This window comes from Carlito syrichta, unplaced genomic scaffold (assembly GCF_000164805.1).
Source record: "Carlito syrichta isolate Samal-C Ts95f unplaced genomic scaffold, Tarsius_syrichta-2.0.1 Scaffold315850, whole genome shotgun sequence".
Classification (NCBI taxonomy): Eukaryota; Metazoa; Chordata; class Mammalia; order Primates; family Tarsiidae; genus Carlito; species Carlito syrichta.
Genome location: NW_007259946.1, coordinates 429,563 through 449,562, shown reverse-complemented (window position 1 = coordinate 449,562; position 20,000 = coordinate 429,563). Strand labels below are relative to the sequence as shown.

The window sequence follows — 20,000 nt, the reverse complement described above, 5'->3', positions numbered from 1 at the left end:
TGTCTATCTTCTGTGCTACTTCCCCTCTGTCCGCCTGGATGCTACGCAATGGCCTCTGCCCGGCCAGGAGCCTCAAAGTGCAGGCGAGCAACGGTTGGCTGAGTCCAGGCCCTGTAAAGTGGAGGGTGCTGCTCATCCTGGGACGTCAAGAGCTGCTCAGGCGTGGGGCCTGCCCTGGTGAAGCGCCTCCTGGGCTGGGGCACAGGCCAGATTTCATGGTGAACATTGTACGATGTTTGGTGTTTGTCACTGGTGAGGGTTTTAGACTGTATGGGTCACCAAAAAACCAGACCAAAAGGAACACGTCTGGGAAGTCAACAGAGCATTTTATTCCACAGGAAGAAAAATGATGACTCATGAGAGAACCAGGTTCAAGAGTCTTAACACATTGGTGATTGTAATAGTGTTTACATAGTAGAGAACCAGATAACTTATTTTCAGGATTTTATCAAGCAGCTACTATGGTATTCTGAGGCACAGATGACACTTACAAACAAAGTGGCCCTGGTGCCTTCCGAACACTGAAGTGAGTCCCCACCAAGCAGCAGGACACTAGGGCTGGGAAGGGGGTCCTGACTGTTTTCCTTGTGTAGTGACCAGGCCCAGCCAGTCTTCCCAGTGGGCAGAGAGAAGCAGCTGCTGCCAGGCAGTGGTACAGGTCAGTCAACTAGCTGGTCAGGGAGCTGGGATGCCTTTGGATGTCTCCTTATCCAACTTTCCCTTATTCCACTTATTTTGCATTTCTCAGAGAGGAACCATGAATTTGAGGCAGAAAGAAAACTGGTAGAAATTATCATAACAAAGTCTTAGACATCACTGGCGAAATACCAACTTAAAAAGAAAGGGGGCATTCAAGGAGCCAGGGGCAGGGCCTGCTTCCTCCAAAGCTCTGGATTTTTTCCTGGTGAGATCCAGGAAATGATGTCAAAAGCCCATGAAATCCTCTCACCAGGCCTGGCCCAGCTGAGGCTGAGCCGCCCTCCTGTGTCCCACCCAGCCCCACCCTTCTGGTCTCTGGATCTTTTTCACATCTGCCTCTTCTGAGGCACAAATGTCAAAGTGAGCAGTTGTGCAATCTCGGGAGGTGGCAACTATTTCAAGAGCTGATTAAAATTAGACAGGAGCCCAAGGAGGGCACCTAGGCAGCCTCTGGAGCCCGCCTGAGGCGCCAGCCCACTGGGCAGCCTCTGGCTAACGCCTGGTGCCCTGCAGAGGCCAACTTCTCTAGTAACACTCCTCAACCCAACAGAGAAGTTTCTAGAGACTTCACTCTAGACAGCGACAGAGGGCTCACTGACGCACACCACCAACCTTCTGAGTCTCATCTTTAGGAGTTCATGATCTCAGGCAGTGGGCTACTGATGACAAAAGCCACAAGCCAAGCTTGTAGGGGTGTGAGGAGGGAGGCCAGTAAGGAAGACAGGGCTGGGGACCTTGTATAGTGCATGAGCACTGATCCAATCCTGACTACCACCAGCAAGAAACAAACAAACCCAAGTCCACCCAACCCTGCAAAAGCCAAGTTTCAATTTTACAACCCACTCACTTGGAGTTCAGTGAAGACTACTGCACCTTGCAGTTCGAGATGACTGGTCCTTGGAAACAGGATTTAGCTATAAAGCACTTGTGCTAAAGCTCCCTTCCAGTCTCTCTGCATGTGTGTGTGACACACACACACACACACACACGGGGCGGGGGAAGGAGGGAGGGAGGTTAGTTTCATCTGTGTCTTGGAAGGCTTTGGGTCCTGGGTTGTAAACACCAAAACCTTCTACACATCCACTGACCCACTGAGTCAAGTTAGACTCAGCTCTATGTGATATGCTTGTAGAAACTGATTTGCTTGATTAAAACAAAAATTTTAAAATCACAAGGTGAGTCATTCATTCTAAAGTGAGGTCCCCTTTTCCCTTTCCCTATTTGCTTACTCTTTACAGAAAAGCAAAACACCCAAAACAAGACTGAGGAAGAAGAGGACGCTCATACCAGGTTGCTGCCAGCTAGAATTTAAAACCAAGGACAAGAGGAGCTTCTGCCAAACCTTGGTCCCACGAACAGCTTAGAAACACAGCTTTTAAGACTCTGATTTCATCCCCTTTTCTGGAACTCTCTCCCTCTCCCTTCTCGCCTGGGAATTGCTGTCCCTGTGTCTCTTGGGCTGTAGGGCTGTGGAGCCGCACGTGGCTTTAGTAAAAAGAAAAGTCCCAGGACCTGGACCTCTGTGCTGTTGCCCAGGAAGAACATTTTCATTGTGGCGTTTTGCTTGTTCTAATAGCTCAATGGAATTTTTTTCCTTCTAAGAACAAAAGGAACAGAGCTTACCAGTGTTTCAAACCTCTCAAATAATCACTCGAGAAACTCCCAATGTGGATTTGTGTGTGGTAACGCAACACAGTTTTTCCTCTAACTTTGGCAAGACTAGTCAGGAAAAAGCCAAACAGAATGACAGTTTGGAAAATCATTTGTGATAATTAATCTGAGGACTGTGAGAAATCGAAGGTGGGTGACAAGCCTCTCCCAGGTCCTTCTGAAGGGCTGGCAGCGTCGAGCCCTACACTCACGGTTCTGGTGCGACAGTCCGGGGTCATGGCATCACTCCCGACAGCACAGTCTTTACCTCCACTGTGTCACTGTGAACGCTCTAGCTTCTAAGGCTACAACACAGCATTCTTTAACTTTTAAGAAGAATGCCTTTCTGTAGAGAGTACCCTGAATTAGACGTGTAGAATTAGTGCAATAGAAGATCCAATATCACTTTATATTACTTTATAGCTAACAAACCTCTACACATGTCACAGGTCCTGTGCAGAAAAGTTCAGATATATTTACAGATACACAGTTGTACATATATACATGTTAACAAAATACAGGGCAATTTCAAAATTAGATTCATTTCCGTACATTTTTTTTAACGTTATTCAACCAATACCTTTCAAAAATTACTCCCCCATAATCTAAAGTAACTCCTTGACCCACAAATTAACACTGCTTCTCTCTGTGGCCACCTTCCCGGCCTCCTGCGGGCCCTGCCTCCCGTGAGCTCGGCACGCGGGCCTCCTTCCTCCCAACGGGCCTGGCTCGCCCGGGGTGCCCCGCGCCGGACTGCTCAGGAGTCCAGCTCCAGCTGCTCGGGGTCCTCGCTGAGTCTCAGCATCAGCTGCTGCTCATAGTAAAGGCTCTTGGCATAGTTGATTTCTTGCGACAACTTGACAGCGAGGACCTCAGATTTCACATGAACCTAAGGAGGAAACCAGGGTGACTGACCTGCCCGGGTGGGGAAGCCACGTGGAGTCAGAGTGCAGGCGCCAACCTTAGATAGCTGTGAGTCAAAGGCTGAGGGCAGCCCCGAAATCCGATCTTTAGACCTATCCACTCAGTGACTGTGAGGCCAACCTGTGGCCACCTGCTCTCTGGGACCCCAGTCCTGAGAGCCAGTTTCAGTCCTGAGCAGGGGCGGGCCTCCTGAGGGAAGACGAGGGCACGAAGGAAGAGCTGCTCCTTTGAGCGTCAGAGGAAGGAGAACCTGCACACAGATGCCTCCAGGCCTTTCTTACCAGGACACTCTGCCTGCTCGGTGTCCAGAAAGCAGCAGCCGCAGCTGGCGGGGTGCTCACCACAGAAAGGAACTTGTTGAAATACTCAAGCCTCAGGGTGCTAACTCTCTTAATTACCCAGCCCCGATTTAAGCTAATGACCCCAGGGTAGCCTGTACAAGCCAAAGCAAGCCAAGCACATTCCCCAGCGGGGGAAGGTCCAGGGACTCCTGAGGAGAGAGGTCAGCAGGGCCGGCTGCCCCTTCTGACCTGTGGAAGAGCAGAGACAAGCTGGCCCCTGGAGTGACACCACCCTTGAATGCGACCTTGGAGATCCTGGCATGCCAGGTGAGGATGGGGAAGACCACACCTGGGTGTCGTGCCAGCCACCAGGTCAGACTGGCTGGAGGTGGCAGGTCTTCCCACACCCGCTCTGCTGAACACACCCCTGAGCAGAGGTAGTATAGCATGGGACTCTGCGGTCTAGATGGCCAGCTCAGCATTCAAACCTCCAGACTCCCACCGCAGACGGCTGTGTAGCCCAAAATGAGTCACCTGTCCTCACCAACAACGACGTGGGCATGACGGCAGAACAGCATCAGATGACCCTCAAGGGGCACTTGGTGGACTGGCTGACACACAGCAAGCCCTTCAGGAATGCCAGTTATTATCATTTAAGAGTCCTGTCACAATACCTTGTCCCTTGGGAGGTCAAGTATAATTTTATTTACAAATATTGACTGAGCATGCTAGACACTGCTTCCAAGCACAGAACAAAAGTTATGGTTTCCACTGTTACAGGGGAGATGACAGAAGCCAATGTGTGCTTCATAGCTCGTAGAGCCAATGCACTAAAGAAGCCCATTTAGGAATGAAGAAACCCTGTGCATGGTGTGAGCTGCTCCTCCCCGCTAACTAGAGCAATGGGCACGGGATCATGGGTGGGCCAGGTGCGAGGGCCGCATCATCTCGTTAACACCCCTGGACTCTCCCACATCCAGGGCTGAAAGCACCCCCCTGGGATGAGGAACAGCCCCGCGTGAGCCCTCCGAGAGAGGGAAGCAGGGTGGAGGTGTCCTGGGCTCCCACCTCCATCCCCTGCACATGCCCACTTGCAGTGCTGAGAGCAGGTGGGCAGACTCACCATTGGCTTCTGGTGGGAAGGGCCTGGGATGGATACACCACTGCTGGTGCTCACGGCTTTCTTGGTCACCTGCACGTACACCTTCCCGTGGTCTTTGGAGACAAGGCAGTGGTAGAGGTCATCATATTTGACTTCTAGGAAAATGGCCTCTCGATCCACATAGTCTCCACTTTTCAGGAAGTAAACAGCTTTGGATGAGATGAGCACGCAGTAGTTGTCAGTGTTCTCCACGGCAATGAAGCTGCACAGGAAGAGAGGGGCATGGGAGTGGCATCAGGAGCTTCCCCAGCAGCAGGGCAGGCCCACACGGGCTCAGAGGTCCACAGGCTAGAATGGGAAGCCTGGCTGCATCACTTACTACCTGGACGGCAGCCTGGGTGCTCTGAGCCTCAGCTTTCTCAACCATACATTAGGGAAAGAAAAGCAAGGCTTCACAGGCCACCGTAAGACCCAAGTGGCCAGCACACAGTACCACTCCATGAGCCTGGACAACTATTACAGAGATGAGTCCAACAGCTTCAACACAAAAACAAGTTTGTTTCTTGAAATTGTATCTTGTGTGCTGTTTGTGTGTGTGTGTGTGTTTGCACAGCTCAAGGCTTAGGAAAAACTGTAACAATGCTTCCTTGCACAAAACAGGAAGCAGCAGCAGCTGAGAACGTTTACTGTCTAACAGAGGGGAGGCAAATAGAGGGGAAGACATAGGGGAGGAAGGGCTGTACTTGGGCACCTGCACCACCTCCTCCCTCTTGAAGGGAGGTCACCCCCTGTCTGCTCAGCACCTCCAGAGACTGGGAACTCTCAAAGCCATTCCATGGTCAAAAAACTGATGGTCAGAAAATGCTTTCTTAGGTAAAGCTGTAACCTTTACTTTCAAAACTTTTGGTCATTGCTTCTAGGAGTTTTAGGGCCACTCAGAAAAAGCCTCATTCCCCGTTCTTGGAGCTCACAGATTTAAAGTAGAAATTTATACATATCAAACCCCTCTGTTCAGCTACTGAATTATGAGTAGTGAACCTTGGAAACGCAGTGACAGCTCCCCAGAGCCTGGCTGCCTCCCTGCGTCTTGTGACAGTCCTTCACAATGGGGCTGCAGCGTCAAGGGACAGCAGAGAGAACAGATGGTGGCAGGAATACTAAGAGCTGATGACAGACTGGCTGTTGGGCTCCAGTTGCCAAACTGTAGCTATTCAGAGCCAAGCCCCACCTGAGCTGATCTGGAACCTGGGTCCAGGATGGCTTTGTTTCTGGATAGCAGCTGTAAAATCCTCTGAAGGCGGCAAAAGCCTGGGCAGGGGGCAGCCAGCCTGCTGGGGGCAGCTGCTTTCCTCTTGGGCCCCGGGGCGGCTGCTGGGCTCTTACGCACCTGAGTCAGTGCAGGGCACACATTTCGCTCTCTCAGCCTCTCTAAACGCCCTGCCCAATGACTCACACGTTTCATGTCCCCATGAAGCATCCTCTGAGTACTCTCCAGCCCCCCTACTCCTAGCCCTTGACCATGCTGTCTCCCAAAGTACCGCCCAACACCAGCGCACTCCTTCTGTGTGTGCCGGCTGAGCCTCTCGGCTCTGACTACACCGCAGACTCCATGGGTGGGGTCTAAGTCTTATACCCCTGAGCCTATCTGAGCATCCCACTGAACTGGCCACCCCAGAAGGACTCAGGAAGTACCTGTCCTGTTCCTGTTGCCATTTTAATTACAGCCTCCCATGACAAAAACTGGAGTTTATTGTTCTATCCTGACTGGCAGGCAGTGCCAAGAATGCAGACTTGTAAAGTCTCAGTGCCAGAAGGAGAAAGACCCAGCAGCTTTCAGGCCACTCAGCACAGACCTTCTCACACCCCACACTCCGCCAGCATCAGGGCACTGTCACCTTTGAATCAAGGGGCACCGAATCTGAAACAGCTGAGAAGAGAGGAGGGCACGGGCAGAGACAGAAAGGGTTGAAAATGTGTCCTGACCCAGAGGAAAAAGACCACGGTGCCAGCTGGACCTGGCTGGGACACTGGCTTACACCCTGAAAGGACCTAGGCCCCCGTGCACAGGTGGGCCTGGTACGTAGCCACTGAGGCTGGGCCTGGTACGCAGCCACTGGGCTGGCAAGGAGATTCCAAAGTTGGTCCCGTGATTGGGGTGACAGCAGGAATGTGCATGAGGAACACTGGTACAGGACAGAGCCCCTGTGCCCCATCGTCCTTGCCCCAGCTCCACCCACTGGGCATGCACCATGGTCGATAGCCACACGTGGACCATGGAAAGGCCAAGGGCTTCCAACCGGGCAGCTGCTCTCACACCTGGGCCAGAGCGGCTGACGTTACCAGTGCCCTTTTCACACTGGAACACTTACAGACTTTCAAGCAGACTCCCTTCCAAGATGCCACAGATGGCACAAGGTCTCCAGCAGCCCAGAGCAACCCTGGAGTGCAAGTGGCTCTGGGCTAGATACTCTTCTAAAAGGTGGGGGACAAGTTAAAGAAACACAGCCGGGTAGGCAGGGAAAGCCGACTACTGGGGCACGCTGGCCCTGTTGGCTGCTTTCTCTGTCTCAGAGTCTTCATCTGTCTGATAGAGATGGGACACCTGCCAGCCTCCTTCACAAAGTCAGTATGAAGGTCAAAAGAATGCTCAGCCTGTGGACATGTGGGCGGAGAGCAGCCATCCGCACGGCTCCGGCCTGTGAGGCCACGCCCCCATATCCGGAAGCTGCTACTGATAACAACATTTTTGGGGCATTTGTGTGAAATGTTCTACAGTCTTTTCAAATCAAAAGCAAATCAGAGCCAAGGGTATGACGGAGGGAAGGAAGAGGGAGACACTGAGGCCATAGCTGGAGCTGCTGGTGACCATGGAGTCCAGGCTGGCCACGGCTCTGTCTCCACGTTCCTCCTCCTGCTGCCTGGATGCCACCAGCCACTGAGGCTTTGGGTTTCATCATCATCCTTATTAATTTTTATTTTATTTTTTAATGAAATCTGGAAACCATACCAAAGAACATTCTCAACAGCTCCAGACAAGTCCTCTGCCTAATGTAGACCAATCCCACACTTGCCACTCCGTGAGGAACCAAAACTCAGGGTAACGAGAGGAGCTGGCGAGAGAAGAACAGCCCTGGCTCCTCCCTGAGCCCCTCCGCCCCCTCTGTCCATTCCCCTGAAGTTGCAGGTCTAGACTCCCTTCCTGGCCTCGGTTCCCGTGGGCTTTTAGCTGCTCCGGGGTCTTGCCCCAGGCTCCCACCCCTCCTCTCCTGCACACATAGGTCCCCACAAGGATGGCTTCAGGCCCACAGATGAGGGACAATTCAAAAACCCTGTGGGATGACACAGGGAGAAAGTACCCGTGGTCTCAGATGGATCCCAAGGACACTCCTGTTCTTTGAACTGTTAGCAACTCAGGAGGGTGAATGAAAAAGTGTGGCATCTGGAGCTCTGTCCTCTAAACACAAGGCCTAGAGGGTCACCTGTGCTGCTGACACACTTAGGTTGCTGTGGAAATGGCAACTGATTCTATAAAAATCAGGATTTTTATACGATTTCACGACCAGTTAAAAGTTCTAATTGTCTTCAAGGAGAGAAGAGGACATGGGCTGCAGGGATCAGCATCAGCAGGCTTCTTCTAGAAGGGGAGTCTGCAGCAAGTGGCTAACACCCTTCTCGAGATGACAGGAGCTAAAGTAGGTGATTCGGCCAGAGTCCACGCCAGTGAAGTAGAACCCGTTGTTACCCACAAGATCCATAAAGCACGAGCCACGGGGTGGGGGGTGTTTTCCAGGATACCAGCGGCATCAGCAATGGCTCCAGCCCAGCCTGTGGCAGGTGATGATGCCCTGCAGGCCACACGGCAGCCCTGCTAGCTCTCCCTCCTGCTCTCTACAGCTCTGCCCAAAGCTGTCCTGTCATGCAGAACAGGGATTGCCGTGTCTCCTGTGCAGGGCCACTGGGATGATTCGAGCTAACCTGTGCTTGAGACACTCAGTCAATGGCAGCTCTTCTGCTGAGAACAGGCACCAAGTTATCCCGCTCTGTGGGGAGGACCCCTCACCCCTGGTGAATATATACGTCCTCTCCCCGCAGGCTGGAGCAAAGGACATCCTCTAGCCGGACCAACTTCTCTTTGGAAGAGACAAACCTGCCAGGTAGCTGTTCCAGGTCCCCATTTGGTTTCTTTACCCCCTGCTCTTTTATTCCTTTGCTTTGTTAACTCTATTTATACATCTTATTCTACTCCCAACAGAGTCATTTCAAAATCAGAACTGTTCTGAGTCTGACTCCAGGAGCAGTGCCCCCAGAACAGGCTCCTCCCATAGGCGTCACCCACCATGTCTACCCCTGACCTCGACAGCCTGAGCCAGGCATCACCCCGAGTGCCTGGCTCTCCACAGAACACCTCCACATGTGGGTCCCACGAGGGCTGCACACAGCACATCACAGTTGAGTGACTCCTTTTCCCCAAGCCCTCCTCTGCAACACCTGACCTCAGTGATGGTGTCCCCACCAGCCAGACAGGCAAGAAGCCCGGAGCCAACCCCAACCTTCCTCTCACTCAGATTCCAAACTCAGACAGTCTTTGGGGCCCATGAGGCTACTGTGCCAGACTGTCCCCTTCTGCTCATCCTTGCAGCCACTGTGTGTTCAGGACTTTCTACCTTTTACCTGGATTGTGCCAAGGCCTCCGACTGCCTTCCAGTCTCTCCAACTGGCCCTCTGCAGCCATCAGGGTTACATTTTTAACGTGTAAGTTCGAGTGGGATACTCTTCTTCAAGATCTCACCACTGCCTGCGGGAGAGGTTTCTCCTCACTGTGACATCAGGGTCAGGCCTTCAGTCTCTGGCCTTGGAACCCACCGTTCCAGCTTTCTAACCCCTACTCCTTCTTCCTACACATGCGCTGCTGCCTCGTGTGACTGACTCAAACACTCCAGACACCACAGGCTCTCCTGCCCAGCCTCCACCCAGCACTGTTCCCTGCACGCGCCTTCTTTCCTCCTCTCCTCGGTTCATCTCTCCTCCTGCATGGACAGGTCAGCTGTCTGCAGCCTTTTCTGCGAAGTCTTCCCTAGCTTTCCAGGGATAAGTTAATCACTCCTACTACATGCTGTGCTCCTACAACACACTGCTCACAGCTCTGTTCTGAAACAGCAATCTCATGTTACAGGTAGTTGGTCACACAGTTGGCTTCCCCTGCTAGACTGCGAGCCTGCTAAGGACAGGGCAAATTTCTAGTTCATCCTGGCACAAATAATTAGGTCTTTCAACATGTTTTTAACTACAAATCTAGGATAATCTGACAATTTATGTGTCAAGGAGTTGCATGTGACAGTGAAATCACATTGTAAGGTTACTGGAATTAGCCAGCACACATACAACTTTGGATGCTGGACATATTTTACCCTGCAGTAAAGTTTAAAAACTCTCTTAGAACTCGTGATCTAACTTAATAAAGATTTAGCAAGCCACTAGCTTTTGTAGAATAGCTGAGTCATCCACCAAAATGCAGTTTTAATTCAGTGGCAAACCCCTGAATTCTGTAAGTGTCAATAGCTGCTGATCAATTATTTCCTGGTTTTAGAAAACAGGAGCTAATAAATTCTATCCCAGTCCTCAGAAAGACTGGTCTTTTGCTTTTACTTCAGGACTGTAAATGTTACTGTAAGGTTTATATCTACAATTATGTTATTAGACTCAACACTATAGCCTGTGCGCAAAAGAAAATTTGATTTTGATCTCTCTCTATGCAAATTCTCAAGAAGAGACAAGATACCAAGTACTATCAACAGCATGCTTATGAAGGTGATAGGAAAAGAAACTTTTACTCTTGATGTTATTTTCCTCTGTAATCTTTCCATTTTGTTAACCACGCACATGCGTTTATTGCATTAAAAAGAGGAAGGACTTATATCTGGCTAGTGGGAGTGTAGGCTGTTTTTGTTTTCTTTTATATATTTTCTGTATTAAAAAATTTTTTCCACAAATGTTATTTTCCAAAACTACATTTAGAAAATACAATCCGGCTGGGCACAGTGGCTCACACCTGTAATTCAAGTGCTTTGGGAGGCCAAGGCCAAGAGTGCCAGCCTGGACAACACAGTGAGACCCCCTTCTCTACAAAAAAATTTTTAAAATAAGCTAGGCACAATGGAGAGCGCCTGTAGTCTCAGATACTGGGATCACTTGAACCCAGGAATTCAAGGCTGCAGTGAGCTGTGATTACGCCACTCACTGCACTTCAGCCTAGATGACAGACCAAGACCCTGTCTCAAACAAAAACAAAAACAAAACAAAAAACAAAATCTAACTGTCAAATTCCAAAAAACAGCACACTAGTGCAGCTTCCTAGGTCTTGTGGACTGCTCAAAAAAAAGCATCTGCTTTGAAAAGGTAAGAGCCACCCTAAAAGAAATAAAATGGGTACTTAAAAAATTAATTTTTGGCCACAAATTAGACCTTAGTAGAAAGAAAAACTAACTTAACATAGAGGACAAATTTTGCCTTAATATCATCTTAATTCAGGATCCTGCTTCAAAACCAGAATGGAAAAAAATGGGAAGCAATGACAATTCTGCAACCAAACCAATGAATTTGAAACTGAAGCCTTTTCAGCTGGGCAAACCTAAAATCATATGTCAGTAACTATCTTTTAAATACTAATTAATTAAATAAAATGAAAAAATTAAATGCAACTCGATCTGGGAGAACAAAGTTGAAGTCACCATGGCACTGGGAACTTTGTGGGGTTTTCACTCCATCAGGAAATAATTACACGATATTTTCCAGAAGTGAAACAGTGAGTCTAACTGGAAAAAAATGTGGAAACATTTAGTTAGAACAGTAGAGCAAGGTATTAAAGACCCTTTTAAGGGGTTAACTCTGAAGGGAAATATACAAATAATTAGGTTTTTAAACATGTTTTTAACTACAAATCTAGGATAAAAGTCAGAAGTATGATTTGGCGCTTGTGTGCTTTTCCTAAAAACCCCTTTCTTGCAAAGTGATGAGCATAATGTTCACAGCACTGCAAATCCCAGGCTGACAGCGGAGGATACTTCAGAGAAGCATTTACGGAGTTCTCCGATGACTTTTTCCTTGCACACTTAGGAAGGCCATGGCCTCCTTCAACATTCACTGGCAAGATTGAACCCATCCATAACTTGGGTGGAGACACATGGTTTTCAACGTTAAAGTCAAAATTCATTCGTGCCAAGTATCTTTTCCTAGTTCAGATGAATTTCAAGGGTCTTACAAAATCTGTTTTACTGATTTCACCTTGATTCCAGTTTCTGGCTCTCCCTGGCTCTGTATTCAATGTGTGTATCTCGAATACATGGGGAGCAACTCTCTGTTGGTTGCACTATGCAATTCCTCCCTGGTGCTTTCTGGCATGTCTTCTACCACAAATGAATTTCATGAGGACCAGAGATGGTTCGACTTGAATAAAGGTGAGTTGAGGGAGGGAATTAAAAGCATACCATACAATAATTTATAATCCTACTTAACCTTTGACCCCTCCAGACTCACAAATAATTGAAAACTGGACATGGGTAAATATGAATGCTAAACTCCAGCTATCCAGCTATATTTATTGAATGCCTATTATATGCCAAGCACTGTTCTAGGAGCCAAGGCTTCCTCAGTGAATGAAACAGACAGAAATCCCAGCCTCGTGGGGCTGCCATTCTAGTAGACTCTGCACTGTGTCCTGTTAGACCTTAAACATGACTCTCCAGACCTCCAACCCAGAGGCCAAGAGCTCCATCTGCAAAGCTGTATCAAGAGGCAGCCATGGCACCAAATCCCTCTCCAAGGAAGGCAGGTATATAAAGTCCTCTCCTGAGCGAACTGTGTGTGGATTCTGGGCATGGTAGCGATGACAACAGCTGGAGCTAGACTAAAACAGCAGAATCCATTAGTAACACCTGCTCCAGGCTCATCATCTCCCTCCCCTAATTCACATGTGGAAGCCCTAACCCCAATGTGACCACTTGGAATAAGACAGTAATTACTTAAATGAGGCTATAATGTTGGGGCTCTGAGTCGACAGGATTCACGAACTTATAAGAGACACCAGAGAGCTCCATACCTTTCTCTGCCATGTGAAGGCATAGTGAGAAGCAGGCCATCTGCAAGCCAGGAAGAGACCCCTCACCTGAAACAGAATCAGCTGGTACCTTGATCTTCGATGCCCACCCACCAGAAGAGTGAGAAGACAGATTTCTGTTGTTTAAACTACCCAAGTAGACTAAAACAATGAAATACAATTCCACTGTTAAGAGACATTCTAATAATTCTGTAGGGGGCTGGGCTACACAAACCACATCTAAGAAGATGCCACACTATCCAGTAAGCAACAAATGAACTATCTCTAATAATGACACTGAAGACTATCTTGAGAGTTTACCTCTACTTCAGAGACTCCTTCACCTGCCAAAAAACATTCCCAGCACTCAGAACCACCCCCCCACCAATCTTGCTCTACCTTAAAAGAGACAAATAAGCATTACAAGAAATTTCACTGGTGTTTCACTACTTACCAGACACAACTAACTGCTTTCTGGGCTATTCAGATTATAGAGTACTTTTATGATATAAGGATCTCTGCAAAATATCCTTACGTGTTTGTATTTAATTCTGCCATATCAACTAGGAACAAATTACACTAACTGCAGGTATAACAAGGTCGTAGGTATATAAGGCTCTGTGTTTAAAGAGTAACAAAACAATCTTTTTTTTTTTTGAGTTGGAGTCTCACTCCATTGCCCAGGCTGGAGAGCAGTGGCATGCTCCCGACCACCACAGCCTTGACCTGCTGGGCTCCGGCGATCCTTCCACCTCAGCCTTCCAAGTAGCCGGAACTACAGGTGTACACTACCACATCCAGCTAATTTTTGATTTATTGTAGAGACAAAGTCTTGCCAAGTTACCCAGGTGGGTCTTGAACCCGCAGGCTCAGGCAATCTACTTGCCTCAGCCTCCCAAAGTGCTGGGATTATAGGCTGAGCCACCGAGCCCGGCCACAAAACAATCTTAAGAAAAACACATCTATTCTCTGGCTCTGCTCTCTGGACTCGAACTCAAAACTAAACTTCTTTCTACCAGGGAAAAAAAAAGAAAAAGAAAAATACATTTTCAAAGGATTCGACTATTAGTTGTTGGCTATTTATGTGTTTTATTTTCCTATTGTTTGCAGTCTGCAGCAAACAATAGGATATAAAAATTTAAGAAAATCTTACAGGGGAATAAAACCCTTAAAACTTAGAACATTTTATCCGTTGTCTTCTCTCTTTAAACTAACTAGAAAAAAACTGCCATTTTCTGGAAACAAAACACTACGGCCCAGCTATGGAACACAGTTTGAGAACCACTCCTTCAAGTAAGACTGCTTACAAGTAGTTCTATCTAAATCAATTAAGCATTTAAGGCAAGGAATCCTTTGACCAGGTCTGAAAGCCACGATGATAACTTGGATCAGATGGAAACTTCTCAGATTCAAAGACAGAAAAGACAACTCAGTGGATCTACAATTGTTTCCCAGAGCTGTGACTTACAATTCATCTTGTATGTTGTCCGTGAGCTTGAAGAGCTGCTCCTGTCCTTCTGCTTGGCTCTCTGAATATCGGGGAAGCAGCCCCTGGGGCCCCATGCAGCAACGTGGCTTCCGAACCCTCTGTGCTTGAGTCCTAGATGGGTAAACGGACAAAAAGCGAAGACGTTAAGTGTTAAGGCTAAAATGATTTCCCTTCCTCACTGAAGACAATCGTGTACTTGATACAAGATGTACTTCAAATTTAGTGAACAAAATTAAAGCACAGTATTGCCTGTGAATGCACTATAAGACCATGGTTAAAGACTCCCATTTTAATTTAAGTCCTGCCTCTACCATTTTCTGGCTATGTGATCATGGATAAGTCAGTTAACTTCCTTAACCCTCAGTTTCAATTTTCTCTGCAAAATGAGGTGATGACACCTACCTTAAGGACTGCTGTGAGGATCAAATAAAATAACATCCATCAAATCTGTGCTTGGCAGAACGTGGGCTACCCACCAATGGCGGCTCTTGTTATTGCTATTACTACCAGGTTCCACTTGGTCATACCCTGTTTTTCCAGGAATCCCTTCAGGAGAGCCATCTTTGAATGTACAATGGGTCTGGAAGAAGACCGAGGAACCTTGGGCATTTAGTAAAATCACATCAAGCTTCTAGACTTCTAAGATGAGCTCAAGCCAGGTTCAGTGGCTCAGCCTGTAATCCCGCGCTTTGAGAGGCTGAGGTGAGTGGATTGCCTGAGTCCACGGATTCAAGACCTGCCCGGCAACTTGGCGAGACCTCATCTCTACAATAAAACAAAAACTAGCTGGGCATGGTAGCACGTGCCTGTAGTTCCAGCTACTTGGAAGGCTGAGGCAGAAGGATCACTGGAGCCTAGCAGGTCAAGGTTGCGGTGGCTGGGAGCGTGCCACTGCTCTCCAGTCTGGGCGACAGAGTGAGAGTCCAACTCAAAAAAAAAAAAAAAAAGATGAGCTCGGTTGTTTGGGAAAAGGGCAAGGATGCAGTAATCACGTGAGGGGAAGTAAGGCTCCCTGGACCCGCCCCAGGCCACAGTCCGGGATTCTGCAGTGGCTTTAACTCATGCCACTCAGCTGTCAGCTGCCCGAAGGAATCTGCTTTGCTATGGCTTTCAGGGTAGGCTGATGTTGTCTTTTTCCACAAACCATATACAGAGTAACTGATAAGTACTTTCTGGTGTTTTCCTAGAAACAGGAGTGCACATTTGTCTTGGAAAGGCTGTGCATATTTCAGATGACTGATAAGACTGTACCAGGTCTGTCCTCGGCCTTGCACTTGCTGTACTTTTTATTATTTGTTCCTGGAGCCCACTGAAGCAAAATACCCCTCTCTAGATATATCTAAAAGACAGGGATAGTGCATGTACTGAATCAGCACTTTAGAACCATAAGCTAACAGTAATGCAGAGACTCGCATATAAGGGCAAAAAGTGCCCCGGTGAGCAAGTCAGGTTAGTCACGTGGACAGGCCCGTGGCAGGCAAGCTACGCAGCTGGGCTAACTGGGCAGTGCTCTTGAGCCCAGGTCCACACTGGCTCAGTCGGCGTGATATGTGAAGGACAGGTCCATACCTGGGTGAGGTCTGATTATGTGCTAGAAAGCCAGAAGTCCAGTGACAAGTTTTTAAAAGTTCAGTTACGAGAGTGCCTAAAGTACTCTTGATTGTGCTCTTCAAGGGTATTGGAAAGAGACTGTCAGGAAGTTTCAATGATCTCCACTAAGGGAAAGAGTAAAAAAAACCAGTCGTATTCATGTCATACACTCAGACACTCCCCCAGTTCACTGCCTCCGCAAGACTAGGCCTACTATTGGCTACTTAGAGCTCAATTGCTGATTGAAAGGGAGCCTGCACTGCTTGACAACCCTGCTTAAGGTGGCAGCCTCTGTGGGGCAGGGCAACCCAGGGGAGCAGCCCAAGGTGCTTCTCTAGACAGCAGAGCCTGTGTGCTTGTCTCCTTTTTACTGAAACACCTACTATCATTCCAAACACCACCTACACAGGCTAATAAAGTGCCCGTTCCCCAAGGCTCCTACTTTTCTCTTACCCACAAGGCTCCAGAAGAGGTTCAGGCTGGCACGGAAGAAGCCCAAAGTTCCCTCTGAGAGAAATACAGCAGAGTCTGCTTCCTCATCACCTTCTAGTATAAGGTGATTCTGATTTCTCTCACCACATCTTCCCCAATGCACTGGGAGGCCTGTAGGCTCAACTTCTATATATATCCCCAATTCGACTATTTCTCCATCTCTAACATCACTGACAAACGATCTCTGAATTTGTAATGGATTGTACAATAGCCTCATAACTCCTCTCTACTTTCATCTTTGTCTAGTCTCCTCATGGCTACTAGAATGGCCCGTGCAAAATATAAGATCAAATCAGTCATCTGCTCAGAACACACTGGCTTCCCATCTCACTTGGATAACTACACTGACCTATAGTTTGGCTCCCACTGGGATGCATGCTCCACTAGAAGAATCTGTTTGATTTGCTGCTCTCCTGGGATCTAGAAGAGGGCTGGGTTATGGAAGAAGAACAATGAGAATGAGGAGAGTAAATGAGTGAGTGCATCTGTGGGTGGGAGACTGCACAAGGCTTGCTGACAGCTAAAAAGGAGGGGCGATATGCAAGTTTTGGTGGAGGGTTTGAAAGCTAGAAGTTTTGAGTGTTGAAAGCCAACAAGCAGCATTAAGGCAAAATGCGAACAAGCTAGAATCCCATCTTCCTGAAGATGGGCATGAAGATGGTGTCATGAAACTGATGTCTCTGTTGACATGGCCCTTTCCTTGTAAGAAACAATCATTATAAACATTGCAAAACATCAGTACCCAAAGCTCAGAAAAAACATGCTATCACGTAGGAGAAAGCACCAAAAGTCCTCAGTTCTTCTGATAGATCCAGAGAAGCCAAAGAAGCCAAGGAAAGGAGACCTGTTCCTGACCTGAGCTCTTGGAAATATATCTCATAACACCCCCAGGACAGTTGAGAATGTGAGTAAATGTGTCCCATCTTATCACATCAAATAGTTATTTCCTGACTCAATGGCCTCCTCAGAGCCTTCCCCAAATTCCACCCCCAATACATTATCTTTTAAGTTGTAAACTACAAACACACCAGAACATCAGAGAATATGAAAGCAGAGTGGCTCCCTTGTGGCTATAATATATTGCCTATTAAGTATCTTTTCTTATCTGTTTTCCCAACAGGCTGCAAACTATCTTCCCATTTCCAAGGTCCTCACTTTTTGATCAGCCAAATATCAAGGTCAAGGCTGATTACTGTGTTCAGTGTTGCTGGCTAGGAAGCTCACTGTGGCACTCAAGGCTCATTTTTCACATTACCATAGAAGAAAGAGAGTTGAATTTTTCCCTAAAAGGAAACATCTGCTACAGTCTTCTAAATAAAAGGACTGCTTCCAGAAGGGGTGATTTAGATACACTCTTACTAGAAGCAGCAAGCTGAACTAAAGGAATTCTCCCCACGTTCCCCTATCACCCTATCATTGTCAGTGCCTGAAAAACCATCCTTTCTTCTCTGAAACTCAACTAAATGTTTAACTTCTCAGGTCCAAGTTGGTAGGCTATGGATGAGAGGGGAGAGAGAGGTATTTAAAGTCACTGTGTGAACAAATTTTAATGATAAAGAAATTACAAAAATAAAGAAAAACCCAATAAGCGGGTGTTTTCAAACCTCCTAAGCCAGCAAAAAGTTTACAGTGATATTCTTCAGAGCAGACCACTGTGCCATGGACCTGCTGGATTCATATGTTAATATGGCACCACAAACTCAAATAACTCCTTGGAATTAGTACGACTGTATGTCAACAGCAATCCTAATTTTCTCATGCTTTATGACTCAGTACAGTGTGTCCACTTTTAAGTGACTTTCAGGTATGTTTTAGTGAGCCTATGAGCACCTGGAGGGAAAGGACTCTAGTTCTTTAAACTGGACTTTAGAAATGGACTCATCATTGTCTTCAGTTTGAAGCCCACTATTATCACTGGCTTCTCCTTCTTTTTTTTTTTTTTAAATAAACATCTGTGAAACCACCATCCCCAGCACAAAAACTTCATTGTTGACCACAGCGTGAATCCACCAGTGTGGTCTTCTGCCACTCCAAGCCCATGTTCCTCCTCTACCTAAGATAGCCACTGTTCTGAATTTTGTGTTTGTCATTCCTGTGTTTTTCTTTTTTATGTGGCCTTACCACACATCAAAGTATGCTTTGGTACTTTCTTGTTATATTCTTTGGGTTTAGTTGTTTTGGACTTTTGAACAAGGATGGCACTGTCGTATTGCTAAGATCCAGCCCCTCTTTTGTGTGCACTGTAATTCATTCACTGTGCCTCCTTTATTAATATTCCACTGTGTGAATATCCCATGACTTACCCACCTTTCTGTTGATGGCATGTGGCCTGTATCCAGGTCCTGCTATTATAAATGATGCTGCCAGGAACACTCCTGTACGTGTCTCCTGACGAACTTTGGGAATACATCTATGAGGCATTTGCTGTATCACAAGGTGTACATGTTTATCTAATAAGATAATTCAAACTGTGTTCAAAGTGGCTGAACTATTTTTACACTCCCACTCACCATTGAAGAGGTCCTAGTGAGTTATATCCTTTCCAACACTTGGAACTGTCTAGAATAGCCCTGTAAAATACACAGCCACCAGTCACGTTGGCTATGAGCACTTGAAATGTGGCCAGTGTAACTAATGAACTGAATTTTGCATTTAATTAAATTAACTTAAATTTAAATTGTGTCTTGGACAGCACTGGTCTAGACTCAAATCTTTGCTGTGTGAAAGGGTATAAAATGGCTTCTTACTGTGTTTTCATGTCCACCCTCTTTTCAATCTAAAGCAAAAAAAAATGGAGTAGCTGTGGCTCCTGCTATTGGTGCTGGAGCAACACGCCCAATGCCTAGATGACTCGGGTCTGCCACCATCGCGCCAGTCTGCAGCCTCCCCAGTGCTTTGTTCCTTTCCTGCAACCACCTTCACTGACAAGATGTGTTGCTACTTGGACAGGGTCTCAGTACAATCCTGGGGATAAGGGATCACCAAAGAGGAGGTGGCAAAGCCCCACCCACTCAGCTCTCACTTGGCAATGGCGTCTTTTATGAACCAGAGTGCAACTTAAGAGTCTGTTCAGCACACACACGCAGCAACTCTGCCTCCACAAACCTTTGTTTGGCCAAAGGTCTGTGGTGTATTTAATTGCTGCCAGCTGGAGCCTGTCGGCCATGTTAAGCCCTCAGCTGCTGCGGTTTATAAATTTCACAGTGTATAGAAAGAAGCAGTCCTTCCAGTCAACCAGCTAATCCAGAATGTCAGCACCGAACGAACTCGAGCTTTGAACTCCGTGAAAACGTCAGGGAGTCGGCTGTACAGCACAGAGGACACTCCCCAGGGAACGGGCTGCAGACACAGTGGCTGATGCACCGCAGATACCCACCAGCGAGGGGAATCAATATGTAGCACGTGTGCATCTGGTCACTGCTATCTGGCTACACTGAGGCAAAACCAATGATCAGAGGCATAGAAACAGTTCATGTCATTTTCTGTAAGCAGCAGTAAATCCAAACAAGGTGACAAGGGAGAGCTAACCGATCCCACTTGGTTGATGCTGCCTTTCTGTCTGAGGGTCAGTAGTTGGCCAGCCACTATTTGTTCGTAGCTTATATGACGAGTAACTGTGTCACAGTGCTGTCAGCTGAAGACAGACGCTGTGCACACATACCCACGCACAGCATAAGTTAT

General features: G+C 47.5%; 1 protein-coding gene across 2 annotated transcripts in view; it reads right to left on the bottom strand.

The window, feature by feature from the left end:
* Positions 1-307: 307 nt before the first annotated feature.
* The window catches only part of VPS13D (vacuolar protein sorting 13 homolog D), a 255,403-nt gene continuing 235,710 nt past the window's right edge, over positions 308-20,000 (bottom strand). The window contains exons 67-69 of one of the 2 annotated variants that reach the window (XM_021706673.1): positions 14,217-14,348; positions 4,678-4,918; positions 308-3,238 (exon numbers count right to left, since the gene is read on the bottom strand). In XM_021706673.1, coding sequence (XP_021562348.1) covers positions 3,107-3,238; positions 4,678-4,918; positions 14,217-14,348 — 505 coding nt within the window. In that variant the 3' untranslated portion in view covers positions 308-3,106. The remainder of the gene's footprint in view (positions 3,239-4,677; positions 4,919-14,216; positions 14,349-20,000) is intronic. The other variant, XM_008073459.2, reaches the window with a different exon arrangement.